The sequence below is a fragment of the Eretmochelys imbricata genome, chromosome 9, assembly GCF_965152235.1.
Source record: "Eretmochelys imbricata isolate rEreImb1 chromosome 9, rEreImb1.hap1, whole genome shotgun sequence".
Lineage (NCBI taxonomy): Eukaryota > Metazoa > Chordata > Testudines > Cheloniidae > Eretmochelys > Eretmochelys imbricata.
The window spans coordinates 134,205-155,348 of NC_135580.1; the positions used below are offsets into that span (position 1 = coordinate 134,205).

Here is a 21,144-nt window from a genome sequence, read left to right on the forward strand (position 1 = left end):
CTTCTCGTCCACTGTAACCCCAAGGTCCTTTTCTGCAGAACTGCTGCCTAGCCATTCAGTTCCTAGTGTAGCGGTGTATGGGATTCTTCTCTCCTAAGTGCAGGACTCTGCACTTGTCCTTGTTGAACCTCATCAGATTTCTTTTGGCCCTATCCTCTAATTTGTTTAGGTCCCTCTGTATCCTATCCCTACCATCCAGTGTATCTACCTCTCCTCCCAGTTAGTGTCATCTGCAAACGTGCTGAGGGTGCAATCCACACCATCCTCCAGATCATTAATGACAGGTTTCAGAGTAACAGCCGTGTTAGTCTGCATTCGCAAAAAGAAAAGGAGTACTTGTGGCACCTTAGAGACTAACCAATTTATTTGAGCATGAGATTTCGTGAGCTATGCATCCGATGAAGTGAGCTGTAGCTCACGAAAGCTTATGCTCAAATAAATTGGTTAGTCTCTAAGGTGCCACAAGTACTCCTTTTCTTTTTGCAGATCATTAATGAAGATATTGAACAAAATCATGGAAACTTACTTCTAGACGAAGCCAGCTCACAGCATCAGGCTGATATGGAAGTGGAGAAAATTTATTCACCTTCAGAGAGACATGCAGAAATTGAAGTAAATGAAGTAGAAGGAACAAAGGATGAGGAAGTTACGAACAAATTACAGTATGGGGACCCAGGTTCATGGCCCAGATGTAATGACAGTGTGCGGCAAATTCTCATGGAACATGAACCCGAACAAGTTCATGAATTTCCCTTTCCTAAGGATGGAAATAAAAGAAAATTCTCTGCTCAGTATTACAAGACAAAACTCATTAATGGGGAAGAAATTAATCAAAACTGGTTACAATATTCAGTGCTGAAGGACTCTGTGTTTTGCTTTTGCTGCAAGTTGTTTAGAAATCAAGCAACTGGTACATCACTTACTGAAAATGGTTTGAAGGACTGGGAAAACATATCTTCAATTCTCTCTTCACATGAAAGAAGTGCAGAACATTTGGAATGTTTTCAAAATTGGAAAGAACTTGAATTACGATTGAAAAAAGGAAAAACTATTGATGAAGAAAATTTAGGTGTGATCAAGGAAAAAGAAGAATATTGGCAACAAATATTAGAGTGACTGATTACTTTAGTGAGAGTTCTCGGTGGGCAAAATTTAGCATTTCGCAGCCGCGGTAGAAATGAAAAATTATATGCTCCAGGTAATGGAAACTTTTAAAAATTTGTTGAATACCTAGCTTTGTTTGATCCAGTCATGAAGGAGCAGCTACGTAAAATAACTGATCATGAAACACAGGTTCATTACTTAGGAAAAAATAAGCAGAATGAACTGATTCAAATCCTAGCAAATGCCATTAAAAAGAAAATTGTAAAAGCTGCCCATTCTGCAAAATACTTTTCAATAATACTGGGCTGTACACCAGATGTGAGTCATGTTGAAGAAGTGACAATGATCATTCGTTTTGTGGATATGGAAAAGTCTGAAGATAATGTTGAAGTGCTCATAAAGAAACACTTTTGGGGTTTCGTACCACTGAAGGAGACGACTGGTGCATTTATGACTGAAACTATTCTACAAGCGCTTGAAACAATGTCATTATCTGTTGAAAACTTACGTGGCCAACGCTATGATAATTGGAGTAATATGAAGGGTAAAGACAATGGTGTGCAAAGGAGAATGATGGAAATCAATCCTAGGGCCTTTTTTGTTCCTTGCAGTGCACATTCTCTGAATTTGGTTGTCAATGATGCTGCTAGATGCTGTTTGGAGGCAAGCAGTTTCTCTGACCTGGTGAAACATGTTTGTGTGTTTTTCTCAGGCTCAACATGCCGTTGGGAGATTCCCTCCCCTCCCCCTCCTCAGACATTCTTGTTAAACCCTGGATTTGTGCTGGAAATAGCCTACCTTGATTATCATACACATTGTAAGGAGATGGTCACTTTAGATAAGCTATTACCAGCAGGAGAGAGAGTTTGTGGGGGGGGGTGGGGGGGGTGAGAAAACCTGGATTTGTGCTGGAAATGGCCCAGCTTGATTATCATACACATTGTAAGGAGAGTGATCACTTTAGATAAGCTATTACCAGCAGGAGAGTGGGGTGGGAGGAGGTATTTTTTCATGCTTTGTGTGTATATAAAAAGATCTTCTACACTTTCCACAGTATACATCCGATGAAGTGAGCTGTAGCTCACAAAAGCTTATGCTCAAATAAATTGGTTAGTCTCTAAGGTGCCACAAGTACTCCTTTTCTTTTTGCGAATACAGACTAACACGGCTGTTACTCTGAAACCTGACTCACCATGTGAATTCTCTGTGAAACCACTTAGTCAGACAAGATGGGAGAGTCACATTAATGCTTTGAAGCCTCTTTGCTATGAATTTGGAAACATTTATGATGCCCTAATTGAAATTTCTGATGATACTACCTTTACTGGATCATCTGCCAATAAGGCACATCCAGATGCAGAAGCTCTTGCAAATGGCCTTTCCAAGTTCAAATTTGTGACTTCACTCATTTTGTGGTATAATATCCTTTTTCTGATTAACCTCACTAGGAAATGTATGTTCAGGAAAAAAACCAGAACCTGAACATACATTCTGCAGTTCAAAAACTGCAACAAATTAAAAATATTCTGGAGGAATTCAGAAGTGATGAAGGGTTCGAAAGAACACTGGCAGATTCTCTCGAGCTTGCTGAAGAAATAGACCTTCTGACAGAATTTGAACCAGAGCCAGTTCGCATGCGGCAAAAGAAACAGCAGTTTTTGTATGAAGGCCGAGACACACTCATTCAGAACCCAAAACAGGTTCAAAGTGAATTTCTACTTTGCAGTCCTTGATACTGCTATTCACTCGGTTAACGAAATATTTCAACAGATGCAGCAGCTAGAGTCAGTATTTGGCTTTTCTATCCACAGCTTGCAAAAGAAAACAGCAAAACAGATACGAGAACTTTGTATAAAACTGGAGTCAGCACTGACTCATGAAAATTCAAAAGACATTGATGCTACAGATTTGTGTAGTGAGCTTCAGGCTTTTTCAGGACGACTTAAGAAACATTACACTCCTGAAGAAGTACTGAGGTTTGTTTGTGAAAATAAATGCACAGTTTTCCAAACATTTTTATAGCTCTACGCATTCCTTTAACTTTGCCAGTTTCCGTAGCTAGTGGGGAACTAGGTGGACTCCTCCTGAAGGTTGAGACAGCAGACTGGACTTCTACATAGAGTGCTTCCGCCAACGTGCATGGGCTGAAATTGTGGAAAAGCAGCATCACTTGCCCCACAACCTCAGCCATGCAGAACGCAATGCCATCCACAGCCTCAGAAACAACTCTGACATCATAATCAAAAAGGCTGACAAAGGAGGTGCTGTTGTCATCATGAATAGGTCGGAATATGAACAAGAGGCTGCTCGGCAGCTCTCAAACACTACTTTCTACAAACCATTACTCTCTGATCCCACTGAGAGTTACCAAAAGAAACTACAGCATTTGCTCAAGAAACTCCCTGAAAAAGCACAAGATCAAATCCGCACAGACACACCCCTGGAACCCCAACCTGGTATATTCTATCTACTACCCAAGATCCATAAACCTGGAAATCCTGGGCGCCCCATCATCTCAGGCATTGGCACCCTGACAGCAGGATTGTCTGGCTATGTAGACTCCCTCCTCAGGCCCTACGCTACCAGCACTCCCAGCTACTTTCGAGACACCACTGACTTCTTGAGGAAACTACAATCCATTGGTGATCTTCCTGATAACACCATCCTGGCCACTATGGATGTAGAAGCCCTCTACAGCAACATTCCACACAAAGATGGACTACAAGCCGTCAAGAACACTATCCCCAATAATGTCACGGCAAACCTGGTGGCTGAACTTTGTGACTTTGTCCTCACCCATAACTGTCTCACATTTGGGGACAATGTATACCTTCAAATCAGCGGCACTGCTATGGGTACCCGCATGGCCCCACAGTATGCCAACATTTTTATGGCTGACTTAGAACAACACTTCCTCAGCTCTCGTCCCCTAACGCCCCTACTCTACTTGCGCTATATTGATGACATCGTCATCATCTGGACCCATGGAAAAGAAGCCCTTGAGGAATTCCACCATGATTTCAACAATTTCCAACCCACCATCAGCCTCAGCCTGGACCAGTCCACACAAGAGATCTGCTTCCTGGACACTACAGTGCTAATAAGCGATGGTCACATAAACACCACCCTATACCGGAAACCTACTGACCGCTATTCCTATCTACATGCCTCCAGCTTTCACCCTGACCACACCAGACGATCCATTGTCCACAGCCAAGCTATACGATACAACCGCATTTGCTCCAACCCCTCAGACAGAGACAAACACCTACAAGATCTCTATCAAGCATTCTTACAACTACAATACCCACCTGCAGAAGTGAAGAAACAGATTGATAGAGCCAGAAGAGTTCCCAGAAGTCACCTACTACAGGACAGGCCTAACAAAGAAAATAACAGAACGCCACTAGCCGTCACCTTCAGCCCCCAACGCATTATCAAGGATCTACAACCTATCCTGAAGGATGACCCAACACTCTCACAAATCTTGGGAGACAGGCCAGTCCTTGCCTACAGACAGCCCCCCTCAACCTGAAGCGAATACTCACCAGCAACCACATACCACACAACAGAACCACTAACCCAGGAACCTATCCTTACAACAAAGCCCGTTGCCAACTTTGCCCACATATCTATTCAGAGGACACCATCACAGGGCCTAATAACATCAGTCACACTATCAGAGGCTCGTTCACCTGCACATCCACCAATGTGATATATGCCATCATGTGCCAGCAATGCCCCTCTGCCATGTACATTGGTGAAACTGGACAGTCTCTACGTAAAAGAATAAATGGACACAAATCAGATGTCAAGAATTATAACATTCATAAACCAGTTGGAGAACACTTCAATCTCTCTGGTCACGCGAGTACAGACATGAAAGTTGCGATATTACAACAGAAAAACTTCAAATCCAGACTCCAGCGAGAGACTGCTGAATTGGAATTCATTTGCAAATTTGATACAATTAACCTGGGCTTGAATAGAGACTGGGAGTGGCAAAGTCATTATGCAAGGTAACCTATTTCCCCTTGTTTTCCTTATCCCCTCTCCCCCTCAGATGTTCTTGTTAAACTTTGGATTTGTGCTGGAAATGGCCCACCTTAATTATCATACACATTGTAAGGAGAGTGATCACTTTAGATAAGCTATTATCAACAGGAGAGTGGGTGTTTTTGGGGAGCGTATGGGGGGGGGGTGAGAAAACCTGAATTTGTCCTGGAAATGGCCCACCTTGATTATCATACACGTTGTAAGGAGAGTTATCACTTTACTTAAGCTATTACCAGCAGGAGAGTGGGGTGGGGGGAGAGAAAGCCTTTTGTAGTGATAAACACCATTTTTTCATGATTTGTGTGTATAAAAACAAACATCTTCTGTATTTTCCACAGTATGCATCTGATGAAGTGAGCTGTAGCTCACAAAAGCTTATGCTCAAATAAATTGGTTAGTCTCTAAGGAGCCACAAGTACTCCTTTTTGCGAATACAGACTAACACGGCTGTTACTCTGAAACCTAGTGGGGAACGTAGCTTCTCAAAGTTAAAATTGATAAAAACATATCTGCGTTCAACAATGGTGCAGGAGAGACTTGTTGGACTTGCCAAAATGTCAATAGAGCATGAAATAGCTGGAAAACTGGATCTAAAAGAACCAGCTAGTGAATGAATTTTCAAAGCTTAAAGCAAGAAAAGTGATGTTTTAAGAGCACAGAGTGTTTTTTATTTGGAGTGTTTTGTAAATACAGGTTAAAATTCATTGAAGAGTTTTCTTATTTCTTTCTGTATTGGATGTGGTGGTAATGGCAGTTAAAGCAGGATAGCGTAATGGATGATTTTGGATTTGTAATAATAAAAATTATAATTAACATTTTAAATGCATTTTTATTTGAAATCGGACTGAAATATCATCTAGCTGTCATGTACAAATCTGATTTGAAAATTTCATGTCTCTATTTTATCTGATCTCAGAAACATTGGTTGGACGGATGGACAAACCAAATAACTAAGCCTCTATTTAAAAAAAAACAAAAAACACTTAAAAACAATAAAAGGAAAAAAGGGGCAAAATGTTTCCCAATTTACCGAAAACCTCAGTCTAGATCTGCCCTTGGAGTTTGGAGGTGGGGGGCGGGGAGTGCGATAGCATGGTTCACCTAGGGCGCCAGTTGCTGGCAGCTAGTCTAGGGCCACCCCTGGCAGGGGGCGGGGCTGTGACCCACCTCAGCCTTTCACCACCACTGGGAAGAGACTGGCGCCACTAGTAGGGGCTTCACTTCACTGCAGGAGAGCTGATCATCTCACCACAAAGTGCAGCCCCTCCTACCATCACTCCACACCTTCATCCACGTTAAAAAGTGGGGGGGCATGGTCCCTCTTCCCCCTCCAGTTCTAGTGCCCCTGATTGTGTGGAGCCCAAATGTTCTTTGTGCCCAGGGCCCGAAAACATCTTAATCCACCTCCGCATATAACAAATCATGTTGTAGGGATGGGGAGCCAGACATAGGAGAGACTAGACTTGAGGAAAGACACATTTTTAATGGAATTTGTAAAAAGCCCTTTGACAACGTCCAGGTACCTGGGAGGAGTGTGGAGAATAGGGGGCAAATAAATTAATAGATTTTAAGACCAGAAGGGTCCCTTGTGATCATTTCCTATAACCGCCTGGATAATACAGGCCATAGGACTTCCCTGAATTAATTCCTGCTTCATGTCCAATAGCTGTGGCTGAATTACAGCATGTCTTTTAGAAAAGCATCCAATCTTGATTTTAAAATTGCCAGTGATGGACAATCCAGTACAACCCTTAATGAATTGTTCAGATGGTTAATTGCCCTGCCTGTTAAAAATGTGCATCTTATTTCTTGTCTGAATTTGTCTATCAATTTCTAGACATTGAAACTTGTTATAACTTTGTCCACTAGATTGATAAATTTCTGTTTGCACTTAGGTGCTTGTAGACTGTGATCAAATCACTCCTCAACTTTCCCTTTGATAAGATAAATAGATTAAGCTCCTGGAGTTTCTAATTACAAGGTATGTTCCGATCTAATAATCATTCTAATGGCTCTTCTCTGAATCACTCCAATTTTTCAATATCCTTTTTCAAGAGTTTACACCAGACCCGGACACAGTTTTTTAGTAGTTGGGGGCATCAGTGCCAAATAGAGAAGTAATATAACTTCCCTACCCCTCCTCTATATTGCCTTGTTCAGACATCACATAGACCTTTTGGCCCCAGCATCACACTGGGAGTTCAGGTTCAGCTTATTATTCAGTGTGACCCCCAAGTCTTTTTCAGAGTCACTGCTTCCCAGGATGAACAAGTGTCGGACTCTTTTTCAGCCTCTTATAATTTCATAGTGTTTAAGTCCAGAAAGGACAATTAGATCATCTATTCTGATCTCATGTATATCAAAGGTCATAATTTTTCAACCAGCTATCCCTATATTAAGACCAGAAACATTAGTTAAACTAAAGTATTTCAGTCCTCAGGAAAGGTAAACTGTGTGCCACATGGATAGAATGGGACAGACCGAAGTGTCACCAATGTACAAGGCCCCTGCAATGGCAGGAAATTGATTAGGTGAGATATACCCAAGTGATCCCAGCAGGTGAACGTATTAAGTAAAATGACTTAAAAAAACCCTAGCCCCCCTCCCCACACATTTCACCCAATTCTCAGGAATCTCTGGATCCTATATCTGGGCATTTTCCGTTCCTCTCTGGCTTGAGGAAATGAGGTGATGGGTTGTTTTAGGAAAAAATACAGTTTCTCCTTTGATGAAAGGACAAGGTTTCCTTTCCCTTAGATATCATCATATTGTGACCTTCCTTAATTTATTATCATTAATTACATTGCTGTAGCACCCAAAATATTCTGGGCACTGCATAAACAGGTAGGAAGACACAGTCTTCACCCCAGAGATTACACAGTACACCTTATTAATTCTTTTGTGTGTATATACCTTGATCATATACTTCTCCAACCACAGGTTTCAGATTATGTTCCTTTCCAGCTTGATAAATGGTGCCACCATCCAATGTCACTGCATCTGCCAAATTGTTCTGTGTAAAAACAAAGTCAGAATTTATATTTCATCACAGTTATTAACATCCCTTCACCAGCTGAGGGCAGAGCCTTCATAAATTCAATAAACCCTTTATGTACATAGTAGATATTAATCTCTAGCTGCCAGGGTTCTCTCTCATAGTCTTCTATGGCAATCAGATTATTAATATACTGACAGAGAATATGTGTCACCAAAAATTTGTATAGTCGGATTTGGGTCTTTAATTTAAAAACAGTGGTGAGGCGGTTCCTACTGCTGCTGAATAGCACAGGACTGTGGTGACCCCCGTGGTTTGTGTACTCCTCATTTTCAGAAAGGTCCCTGCATTTTGCCGGTGTGCCTCCCACCCCCAAGTATTTGTGAGTGAGTTTGTGGCCCCACCATTTTTGATCAGTTGGGCCCACTTTTAGCTTTCCATTCACCTCTAGGTAATCCTCTCAAACTGGAAGGTAGGGATAAGGATAAGGGACCATATTTTTAAGTTAACGAGCTGAGCACTTTTGTGGCAACATTTTGTAGGGATCAAAAATATTGATACCAAAGACAACTGTGCTCTATTTAAAAAAAAAAAAAAAAGTATGCTGGTATAAAATGTAAAAAAAACAAAAAAAAAAACGTCAGCAGAGACCTGGGTATAGTTCTTGGAGAGGAGGGTTTTTCCCCTCGTAACTTTGTATCTGAATGAGTTCATCGTGAAACTTGGAACAAGTGCCATTCATATTCACTTCAAAGAAAACAACAGCTCAGAGTGTCTGCACTCATTTAATTTTTCTCTTCACTCCAAACACTGTTTATCATACTGAACATTTGTTCCATTAGACTGTTTGTTCCTAATAAACAACAAATTTTACTTAGTATAGAAATACTCTTGCACAAATACTTTGGAGTTTGACTAATGAAATAAAAAACTGAGACGTTGTATCTGCCCTAAAGATGATCTTGGACCATTAGGACTTCATATGAAAAACCGGCACTGCCTAGAAAAATACCAGGACATATGCTTCCTTTAGAGAGGGAGGTTTTCTGCTATGGGTTTGGGGTAGGGTTGCCAACTTAATGACCGAACAAAACCGAACACCCTTGCCCCATCCCGCTCCCTCCCTCCCTTGCTGTTTCCCACCCTCACTCACTCACACATTTTCACCGGGCTGGAGAGGGTCCCTTTTTGACTGGGTGTTCGGTTGAAAATTGGACACCTGGAAACCCTAGTCTGGGGCTAAGCACCAATGGATAGACTAATCACTGTGTACGTCAAGGAAATTATGTTACCAATCAGCTAAGAATATACATTCTCTGTCTGATAACAGTTATAGGGCCAATGTGGATAAATTGGAGAGAGTCCAGCGGAGGGCAACAAAAATGATTAGGGGTCTAGAACACATGACTTATGAGGAGAGGCTGAGGGAGCTGGGATTGTTTAGCCTGCAGAAGAGAAGAATGAGGGGGGATTTGATAGCTGCTTTCAACTACCTGAAAGGGGGTTCCAAAGAGGATGGTTCTAGACTGTTCTCAATGGTAGCAGATAACAGAACGAGGAGTAATGGTCTCAAGTTGCAGTGGGGGAGGTTTAGATTGGATATTAGGAAAAACTTTTTCACTAAGAGGGTGGTGAAACACTGGAATGCGTTACCTAGGGAGGTGGTAGAATCTCCTTCCTTAGAGGTTTTTAAGGTCAGGCTTGACAAAGCCCTGGCTGGGATGATTTAACTGGGAATTGGTCCTGCTTCAAGCAGGGGGTTGGACTAGATGACCTTCTGGGGTCCCTTCCAACCCTGATATTCTATGATTCTATGATTAGTCTATTTTATATCTCAAGCAAGTTTGGTTAATGCCTATAGTACTTGTGACCTAAGATGAAGTAAAAGAGGAAGTAGGAGGAGCAAGAGGTTCTGTTATGGCAGATTGTGTTTGGCCTGATGGTGGAGCAGAGACACCTTAAATTTTATCAGTGCCCTATATGCAGTCGTTTCAAGAGCCCTGATTTCTGGGGCTCAACCCACAACTTGCAGTTGTTGCTACATTTTTATTCACTCTACAGTTTGGCCATTATCAGATGAGATGTTTATGTATATGCTGTACCCCCAGGAAGCTCATCCAAGGATATTTTTATTTGCTGTATTCTGAAACTTTTTATCAGCCCTAATTTCTTTTCTGACCCAGATTATATCCACATAATAAATGCTGGTTGCAGTACTGCCTTATGTATTGTTGATGTCAGTGATACTTTTGTGGGAGACATCTAGGGAAAAACATCCATGGAAGTATTTCACATCAGAGTTTTGATAAATATATTAGCAGGGCACTACTTTATCATGTTTACTGTTTTCAGAGAAACCCTGTCTGTCTGTCCCACGGTATTTGTAAAGTTCCCATCACAGTATCTATCTGCCCACTCTCAATGCTGATTCTGTTTTAGTTGGATATTAGTTAGGAACAAAAGGATGGAGCATTTAGCAAATGCTTTTGAAATAGCTTAGGCTATTGATGGAAATTATGTTGTACTTTACCCTTAGTATGAAGCATGTTGGTGGAACTAAGTCCAGGTAACGTGGCACTATAAAACAGCAGACCTCTATCCACAACCCTTACCTACAACACTAGCCCTTCCCTCCCCTCCTCAGAGAGCAGAGTTCAGTATATCTGCAGGCTCAGAGATCACATGCAGTCCTATATGTAGCACAGCAATGAGCAAATGTTTAGTAGATCATTAGCACAGGGAAAAAAAAGAAAAAAAAAACAAACAAACAGCCTCAAGGACAGAGCTGCGCCTAAGGCATAACTGTGCTAAGTTTCCTTGTATCAAAAAGCTATCTATTTGTGTCAACTCTCTGCAGGATTCTGATGAAGTGAGCTGTAGCTCACGAAAGCTCATGCTCAAATAAACTGGTTAGTCTCTAAGGTGCCACAAGTACTCCTTTTCAGTTGATCCAGTAAGCAGGAGGGAAACTTCTGAGTTGATCCAGTAAACAGGAGGTTTAGTTGTGCTCTGAGCATGTTTACCAGATTGTGAATCATGCCAGGGTTTAGGCATGGATTAGGTGCTAAACTGCCTGGCAATGCAGGATTTAGGCAGCTCAGCTTCCAAACTTTAGGTAACTAGCTAATTTAGTCACCTACAGGGTCTGCAGGAGAATGGTACTCGAGGGGAACCAGCATGGGGGCTGAGTGCTCTATACTGGAGAGGGGGAAAGACTTAAAGGCAGCCCAGACAGATGATGAGAACAGGGCCCAGAAGGCAGACTGAAGAAAAGCCCATGAAACGTGGAAGACCTTTTTGTTTGTTGAGACTTTTTTAGTTGGTTTGTGACGTGGCTGGAGGGCCAACCCCCATCTCCAGCACTGGCCCATACTTGTGGAGTTTATTAAGGAGTCCAGAGAAGTTGAGGCACGGTGCTGCAGAGCCACCTCTGGCCCCAAGGGGGTGCTTGGGAGATGGCTGACCCTGTCACATGGCAGTTAGATGCCTAAATCTCCCTTGTGAATACCACCCCAAGAGAATTAGATCTGCTGAGCTTAATTTGTGGAAACTTCACATCTCAGTGTATGAACCTGGGGTAGTCTGCTTCCTAAATCTTTTCTCTATCAGATACCACAATGTCACAGCTCTGCGATTACTCTGGTTTATTGTTGCTCCAGATAAGTGGAAATAACGAATGCCATGAAGAGGGTATCTACATACCAACCCAGAACCTGATACTCTCAATCTCATATCATGATCCTTCTCAGCTCGGTTGTTGTAGCCTTTGTGTTGGAAGTGCAAAGGAATTGCTAGACCACTGCAGTTCGTGTTTATCCGTCCGCAACAAAATCTCTTAGAAATTGCATGACAGAATTTTTTTCCCTGGGCATGTGCTGATCGGGATCCACTTGGGTTATTACATTCAGCACATGAGTTAGATCTTGCATTCTTTTCCCCTTGCATCACAGAAGCAGCTGCATTTTATTGCTGGGTAAAGTGTCTTCTATTTTTATAAGATCAAATCCCAAGGTTCTTCTTTCAATTTTAGTCAGCCCCAGGAATTTGAGTATGGCTTTAGTAAAATTTGAGTAGGCTTCAAGATTTAGCTCAGGATTAATATTTTGCATTTATTTAGCAGCTTGCATATCAGGATATCAAAAAAAATTATAAGCATGTATTAATTAAGCCTCACTATGTGGTAAGGAAGTATAATTATCCCTCTTCTGCAGATGGGGCACAGAAATGACCTGCTCCCTCCCAAGGTCACAAATAATGTATGTGAATGAAGTATTATCTGTTCCACTGAGGCTGAGCAATATGACCAAGCCCTCTGGACTAACCCCCATTAATGCTGCCTACCAAGCCTTTTTGCTGTTTGTGCATATACATGTACTGTAGGGTATTAATAACACTTAGCTCTACTCTAGCACTTTCTCTGTTCCTAGTGCTTTACGCATATTTATTAATTGACCGAGAGAAGCAAGACACGACACTCAACTTGATGGCATTTCTCTGTCTGATAACTTCTGAACACCAAAGCTAATCAATGCCAAAATTTCATGGAATGTTCTAGGCATCAAAAGGCAGACATCTATTGATTTTTGTTGAAAATCTGAAAACGCAAAGATAGACAGAGACAAGCTCAGCTCCCCACACAGCAAGAGCAGCTCCTCCTCACTCAGGGTACTACATGGCACCCTGGACACTTCCACCTCTGCGCAGGAAGGAATCAGGCCAACCCTGTGGAGAAATATACTTCATTGCTTATGACAGGTTTCAGAGTAACAGCCATGTTAGTCTGTATTCGCAAAAAGAAAAGGAGTACTTGTGGCACCTTAGAGACTAACCAATTTATTTGAGCATAAGCTTTCGTGAGCTACAGCTCACTTCATCAGATGCATACTACATGCCTCCAGCTTTCATACCACAGGATTGTGTGGTGTGGTCGGGGTGAAAGCTGGAGGCATGTAGTATGCATCCAATGAAGTGAGCTGTAGCTCACGAAAGCTCATGCTCAAATAAATTGGTTAGTCTCTAAGGTGCCACAAGTACTCCTTTTCATTGCTTATGTAAGCTGAGCTGTAGATCCCTGCTTCATCTTTACACACACCCATGGCTCCAGGTTTCTGCTTCCCCCTCCCTGACCCCCATTCCATTCCAGGTCCCTGCTTCCCCACTCCACACAACTTCCCTTCCCTCTGGGTCCCTTCTTCTTCTCCACTTCCATTCCCCCACTTTCCAGATCCCTGCTTCCCAAATCAGTCACCCCACCCCAACCCTTCCACTCCCTCACCTTCCGGGTCTCTGATTTCTCTTCCCTACTCTGCTGTCCCTACCCCAACTTTCCTCCCCAAATCCTCCCTCTAATGCTTTCAGTTGGGGATGGGTGGAACCAGGGACCCAAACAGGGGTGGGCGCACAGTATGGAGAGGAAAGCAAGGGCCCAAAAGGAAAGGGAAGCAGGGACCTGGAATTGGGGGGAATTCAGCTTAGCCTATAAAAGCAATGAAGTGTGTGACCCTCTAGAAAAAAGGACACATACACACACAGAACCCGTGGCATAGAGGGAAAATGGGGGGTACACAGAGTTCCTGGCATGGGGGGGGGGGGGCTGGAGGAATGAGACGGGAGAGGTTGCAGGGAGTCCCTGAAATGGAGCGGGGTGGGAAGGTGGCACACACAGAGCTTTGGGGGGAGAATGGAGGGATGCAAGAAGCTCATGTTGTGCACAATGAGCTCTGCTGACAGAAGCAACAAAGATTACAACCCTCTAGTTAAATTTCACAGCAACCTTATGTGGTAAGTAGTTAGAATTATCCCTGTTTTACAGATAAGGATGCTGAGGCAGAGAGGTTAAGTGACATGTCTGTAGCCACAGAGGCAGTCTATGCCAGAATTAAAGATTTCCTAATTTCCAATACTGTGGTTCTAAGCTCTTGCCCCTTCACTACCCCTCCACAACTACCTTCCAAGGAGGGTGTTATACAATTGCCTGAATTAGAGGATCTTTCTTTTAAAGGGAAGATTTAAGGTTCTTGTTCATATCCCCAGTGACTGGGTCACAAAATTTCTGTCTGAACAGAAAAGACAGGACCATTTTTTGTTTTAAACCTCAGTCTTATCTACTGAATGCAAAAATAAATAAACAAAAAAACAAACAAACAAACTCCCAAGGCAGGGGATCTTTAAAAGTATAAACACCTGTACAAGAATACTCTTCTGCTTGATTTTATCAGAAACTCAATGTAGAACAGTCAACTTTAGTGACTGGAACAACTGTTTTCGCTCTGTTGCTTATCTTCCAGTAAAGAAAGACCAGGTGGGTGAGGTAATAGCTTTTAGTGGACCAACTTCTGTTGATGAAAGAGACAAGCTTTCAAGCTACACAGAGCTCTTCTTTAGGTCTGGGAAAGGTACCCTAAGTGTCACAGCTAAATGCAAGATGTGACAAAGTAGGAATGTTCTTAATGTTTTCTCTGAATACTGTGTGGGCGCCTCAGGCGGTGGGATAAGCTGTGTGATTGTTGCAGAGCCCTAGAGGGCCAGTGTGATGCTGTCCGCACAGAGAATGGTCGACACCTGGTCTCCTGGCAACTGGTGGCCTGGGCCCCTCCTCTGCAAAGGTGCCAACTGAAGGTGTTAGAGAACAAAGAGATCAGGTGACCTCCTGGCCTGGGAAAGAGACAAAGGCCAGAGGAGGGGTGAGGGAGTTTCAGTTTGGAGCTGGCTGGGGAAATGGAGGGAGGCCCAGATGGGGCTCTGGCCTCCCTGCCCCCACAAGACCGACCTGACTGAGTGGTCCTGTTCTCTGTACCTACAAGCTCTGTTTTAGACCGTGTTCCTGTCGTCTAATAAACCTTCTGTTTTACTGGCTGGCTGAGAGTCACGTCTGACTGTGGAATTGGGGCGCAGGGCCCTCTGGCTTCCCCAGGAGCCCTGCCTGTGCGGACTCACTGTGGGAAGCACACGGTGTGAAAAGGAGATGCTGAATACTCCAAGGTCAAACCCAGGAAGTTCAAAGCTGTGTAAGCTTCTTGCCCTGGAGACAGTCTGGCCACAGAGAGGAGGCTCCCCCAGAGTCCTGACTGGCTTCGTATGGAGTAGTTCCAGAGCATCGCCCAGAGACTCCGTGACACAAGGTCGAACAGATCATGTAGCATAAGTACTTAGTACATATTCTAAGTGACCATGCAAGATGAAGTGGCCTTATAAGGCATAGCAAGAAGCTATATCGACACTAATGTAATGACTTCAAACTCACCTTGATCATATGGATGCAGTTAATGGCTGAGCCGCCATTAACACACAATACGTTGGGAAAGATGTTGGCATCAGTGAAGGCTGCACTCATGTCATTACACTTGGCCTGTTCTTGTTCAGAGACAGTGCACCACCTCATATGCTGCAGGCTCAGAGCTGAAACAAAGCACCAAGGGAAAACTCTGTTAACAAACAATGCCTTTATAACTGCGCTCCCTGCATACTGATTACAGAAGAGCCAGACCACAGAAATTCATGGCCTGTTCAAAGCTATGGCCTTAGGGCCCACTCCTGTTTTCATTCAAATCAATGAGAGTTTTGCCATTGACGTAAATGGGAGCAGGATTGGGTCCATCTCTCATATTGTCACATGCTGATATAGGCGCTGCATGCACGACAAAGCAAATAAGTGCATACAAAGAACCCACACCACCTATGAAAATGGTACAACCTTGATTCCTCTGTATTTTATTTATTCAATCTCCACAGTTCCCTTAGTTGTGTGGCAAAAAGTTGAGCTTTGATGTAGCTAGCACTGTCCTACTCTGAGTACCTTCTAGGATTTGTTAACCTGAAATTGCTAGAGATATTGTAAATTATCAGCAGTAAAATCCAGTCACTTAAGACATGGTGTCTTGGGTTTATCCAACTTTTTATTATCATGAAGAAAAGAAATATCTATTTAAACTACATACATAGCAAGAGTAGTAATATTTAGAGTGAAGCATTTGACCTGAGAGCTGTTGAATTCATCTGTCTGTAGAATCACTGTGAATCTGGGGCACACTCAGAAGGTTTTATCCGCAACCTTAAGAGCTGGAATAATTGTTTAAAATTACACTGTGCAGCAAATGGCTCCTATAGAGAAGTCCCAATCTAGCATAGCACTACGTACTGGCTTGGGTCAAGCCCAGTTCCTTTAGCAGCTTAAACAAGCAAACAAACAAACAAACAATCCCTGGTGCTCAGAGACCATGGCATAAGAATTGGAAGAGAGTAGAAGAGAAAAGTTGCCGACATGATACTGGACCGAAAGAGGTCCTCCCCCCAGTCACTCAATGAGATATACAAATAAATACATGGGAACAGGTCAGACATGGTAGATTTCAGTTACCAACGAAGGAAACTGATCTGGCTATCTAAACTGTACCTGCTAGCTAAACTGTAACACTTGTTTGGGTAAACAGATATTTGCATATGTAACTTGGGTAACTGTACATACAAACGAGCATATCAACTAATCAGTAGCTACAACCAGGTTTTGTACATGTAGCTGGCCTATGTGCCTTATTCACAAATGAAAATTCAATACACACTTTTACAATTTTGACTTTTTATGGACCCGGGTCAGGATTTGCTCTTATTCGCTTGCTACTTGAGGCTTCCTCCCTTTTAGCCTCTCTCCAAACCTAATATAGCTTGTACTCATCCACAGTGGCTGTATGGTTTATAGTCTGTATCAGACTTTGCTGCCTTTGTTGAGACTATTCCACCAGCACTCAACAGGCCAGGGCTATGACAAATTTTCCAGTTTGAAAAACTCTGGGTGCTGCAAATCTAACGACCTCACTAATCCTATAAACTTTGCTATGCACTGCACCAGTTACTAAGACAGAGAGCCTGATGTTACTTACACCACTGTAACTCAGGAATAACTCTAGTGATGTCAGTAGTCTAAAACCAGTGATGACAGTGATTTTACTAAAAAGAAAAGGAGTACTTGTGGCACCTTAGAGACTAACCAATTTATTTGAGCATAAGCTTTCATGAGCTACAGCTCACTTCATCGGATGCATAAACTGGAAAATACAGTGAGGACATTTTTATACACACAGACCATGAGGAAAAAAAAAGTGAGGATGTTATTATATACACAGACCATGAAAAAATGGGTGTTTATCACTACAAAAGGTTTTCTCTCCCCCCAACCCACTTTCCTGCTGCTACTAGCTTATCTAAAGTGATCACTCTCCTTACAATGTGTATGATAATCAAGGTCGGCCATTTCCAGCACAAATCCAGGGTTTAACAAGAACATCTGAGGAACGGGGCGGGGAGGGAGGAATAAACATGGGGAAATAGGTTACTTTTTATAATGACTCAACCACTCCCAGTCTCTATTCAAGCCTAAGTTAATTGTATCCAATTTGCAAATTAATTCCAATTCAGCAGTCTCTCGTTGGAGTCTGTTTCTGAAGTTTTTCTGTTGTAATATCGCAACTTTCATGTCTGTAATCGCGTGACCAGAGAGATTGAAGTGTTCTCCGACTGGTTTATGAATGTTATAATTCTTGACATCTGATTTGTGTCCATTTATTCTTTTACGTAGAGACTGTCCAGTTCGACCAATGTACATGGCAAAAGGGCATTGCTGGCACATGATGGCATATATCACATTGGTAGATGTGCAGGTGAACAAGCCTCTGATAGTGTGACTGATGTTATTAGGCCCTGTGATGGTGTCCCCTGAATAGATATGTGGGCACAGTTAGCAACGGGCTTTGTTGCCAGGATAGGTTCCTGGGTTAGTGGTTCTGTTGTGTGGTATGTGGTTGCTGGTGAGTATTTGCTTCAGGTTGAGGGGGGCTGTCTGTAGGCAAGGACTGGCCTGTCTCCCAAGATTTGTGAGAGTGATGGGTCATCCTTCAGGATAGGTTGTAGATCCTTGATAATGCGTTGGAGGGGTTTTAGTTGGGGGCTGAAGGTGACAGCTAGTGGCGTTCTGTTATTTTCTTTGTTAGGCCTGTCCTGCAGTAGGTGATTTCTGGGAACTCTTCTGGCTCTATCAATCTGTTTCTTCACTTCCGCAGGTAGGTATTGTAGTTGTAAGAATGCTTGATAGAGTTCTTGTAGGTATTTGTCTCTGTCTGAGGGGTTGGAGCAAATGCGGTTGTATCGTAGAGCTTGACTGTAGACAATGGATCGTGTGGTGTGGTCAGGGTGAAAGCTGGAGGCATGTAGGTAGGAATAGCAGTCAGTAGGTTTCCGGTATAGGGTGGGGTTTATGTGACCATCGCTTATTAGCACTGTAGTGTCCAGGAAGCGGATCTCTTGTGTGGACTAGTCCAGGCTGAGGTTGATGGTGGGATGGAAATTGTTGAAATCATGGTGGAATTCCTCAAGGGCTTCTTTTCCATGGGTCCAGATGATGAAGATGTCATCAATATAGTGCAAGTAGAGTGGGGGCGTTAGGGGACGAGAGCTGAGGAAGCGTTGTTCTAAGTCAGCCATAAAAATGTTGGCATACTGTGGGGCCATGCGGGTACCCATAGCAGTGCCGCTGATTTGAAGGTATACATTGTCCCCAAATGTTAAATAGTTATGGGTGAGAACAAAGTCATAAAGTTCAGCCTCCAGGTTTGCTGTGACATTATTGGGGATAGTGTTCCTGATGGCTTGTAGTCCATCTTTGTGTGGAATGTTGATGTAGAGGGCTTCTACATCCATAGTGGCCAGGATCGTGTTTTCAGGAAGATCACTGATGGATTGTAGTTTCCTCAGGAAGTCAGTGGTGTCTCGAAGGTAGCTGGGAGTGCTGATAGCGTAGGGCCTGAGGAGGGAGTCTACATAGCCAGACAATCCTGCTGTCAGGGTGCCAATGCCTGAGATGATGGGGCGCCCAGGATTTCCAGGTTTATGGATCTTGGGTAGTAGACAGAATATCCCAGGTCGGGATTCTAGGGGTGTGTCTGTGCGGATTTGATCTTGTGCTTTTTCAGGGAGTTTCTTGAGCTAATGCTGTAGTTTCTTTTGGTAACCCTCAATGGGATCAGAGGGTAATGGTTTGTAGAAAGTGGTGTTGGAGAGCTGCCGAGCAGCCTCTTGTTCATATTCCGACCTATTCATGATGACAACAGCACCTTCTTTGTCAGCCTTTTTGATTATGATGTCAGAGTTGTTTCTGAGGCTGTGGATGGCATTGTGTTCTGCACGGCTGAGGTTGTGGGGCAAGTGATGCTGTTTTTCCATAATTTCAGCCCGTGCACGTCGGCGGAAGCACTCTATGTAGAAGTCCAGTCTGCTGTCTCGACCTTCAGGAGGAGTCCACCTAGAATCCTTCTTTTTGTAGTGTTGGTAGGGAGGTCTCTGTGGATTAGTATGTTGTTCAGAGGTGTGTTGGAAATATTCCTTGAGTCGGAGACGTCGAAAATAGGATTCTAGGTCACCACAGAACTGTGTCATGTTCGTGGGGGTCACGCGATTACAGCCATGAAGTTGCGATATTACAACAGAAAAACTTCAGAAACAGACTCCAACGAGAGACTGCTGAATTGGAATTAATTTGCAAATTGGATACAATTAACTTAGGCTTGAATAGAGATTGGGAGTGGTTGAATTATTATAAAAAGTAACCTGTTTCCCCTTGTTTATTCCTTCCCCCCCGTTCCTCAGACGTTCTTGTTAAACCCTGGATTTGTGCTGGAAATGGCCCAACTTGATTATCATACACATGGTAAGGAGAGTGATCCCTTTAGATAAGCTAGTACCAGCAGGATAGTGGGGTGGGGGGAGAGAAAACCTCTTGTAGTGATAAACACCCATTTTTTCATGGTCTGTGTGTATAATAACATCCTCACTTTTTTTTTTCCTCATGGTCTGTGTGTATAAAAACATCCTCACTGTATTTTCCAGTTTATGCATCCGATGAAGTGAGCTGTAGCTCACGAAAGCTTATGCTCAAATAAATTGGTTAGTCTCTAAGGTGCCACAAGTACTCCTTTTCTTTTTGCGACTAGAGACTAAAACGGCTGTTACTCTGAAACCAGTGATTTTACTAAGTCACTAGAAAAAAAGACCCAGAAACTTGACATTTCTCAACCAATTTTCAGACCAACATGCATTACTGAAGAGAGAAGCAAGCTTCTCACTAGGCCACTAAGCTATAGGAGGTCTGAGACCCTAAGAACATAAGAATGGCCATATTGGGTCAGACCAACAGTCCATCTAGACCAGTAGCCTGTTTTCTGACCATGGCCAATGCCAGGTGCTTCAGAGGAAATGAACAGAAGACTTAGTAGAAAAGATAAGGCGTCCTGTAGTGGGACAGTTTGGTTTGTGTTAGGTGATCAGGCAGTTCATGGATGCTCAGGGATACATATTGTCTTCTTTATTATTCCATTTACAAGTTCACAATAATAATTTTCTTTCTAGAAGGACTTCTTAGACCCAGGAAAAAGGATTCCTTATCCTTAAAAACTTCTAAGGAAGGAGATTCCACCACCTCCCTAGGTAACGCATTCCAGTGTTTCACCACCCTCCTAGTGAAAAAGGTTTTCCTAATATACAACCTAAATCTCCCCCACTGCAACTTGAGACCATTACTTCTTGTCCTGTCATCCGCTACCACGGAGAATAGTCTAGATCCATTCTCTTTGAAACCCCCTTTCAGGTAGTTGAAAGCAGCTATCAAATCTCCCCTCATTCTTCTCTTCTGTAGACTAAACAATCCCAGTTCCCTCAGCCTCTTCTCGTAAGTCATGTGTTCCAGTCCCCTAATCTTTTTTGTTGCCCTCCGCTGGACTCTCTCCAATTTTTCCACATCCTTCTTGTAGTGTGGGGCTCAAAACTGGACACAGTACTCCAGATGAGGCCTCACCAATGTCGAATAGAGGGGAATGATCACATCCCTCAATCTGCTGGCAGTGCCCCTACTTATACATCCCAAAATGCCATTGGCCTTCTTGGCAACAAGGGCACACTGTTGACTCATATCCAGCTTCTCGTCCACTGTAACCCCTAGGTCCTTT

The 21,144-nt window shown here is 43.0% G+C and overlaps 1 protein-coding gene across 1 annotated transcript in view; it reads right to left on the minus strand.

Annotated features, from left to right (window-relative positions):
• MELTF (melanotransferrin) overlaps positions 1–21,144 on the minus strand; it is a 70,009-nt gene that overhangs the window by 44,764 nt on the left and 4,101 nt on the right. Inside the window, exons 2-3 of the mRNA XM_077826834.1 lie at positions 15,399–15,553; positions 8,074–8,173 (exon numbers count right to left, since the gene is read on the minus strand). Of these exons, the coding sequence (XP_077682960.1) occupies positions 8,074–8,173; positions 15,399–15,553 (255 nt within the window). The remainder of the gene's footprint in view (positions 1–8,073; positions 8,174–15,398; positions 15,554–21,144) is intronic.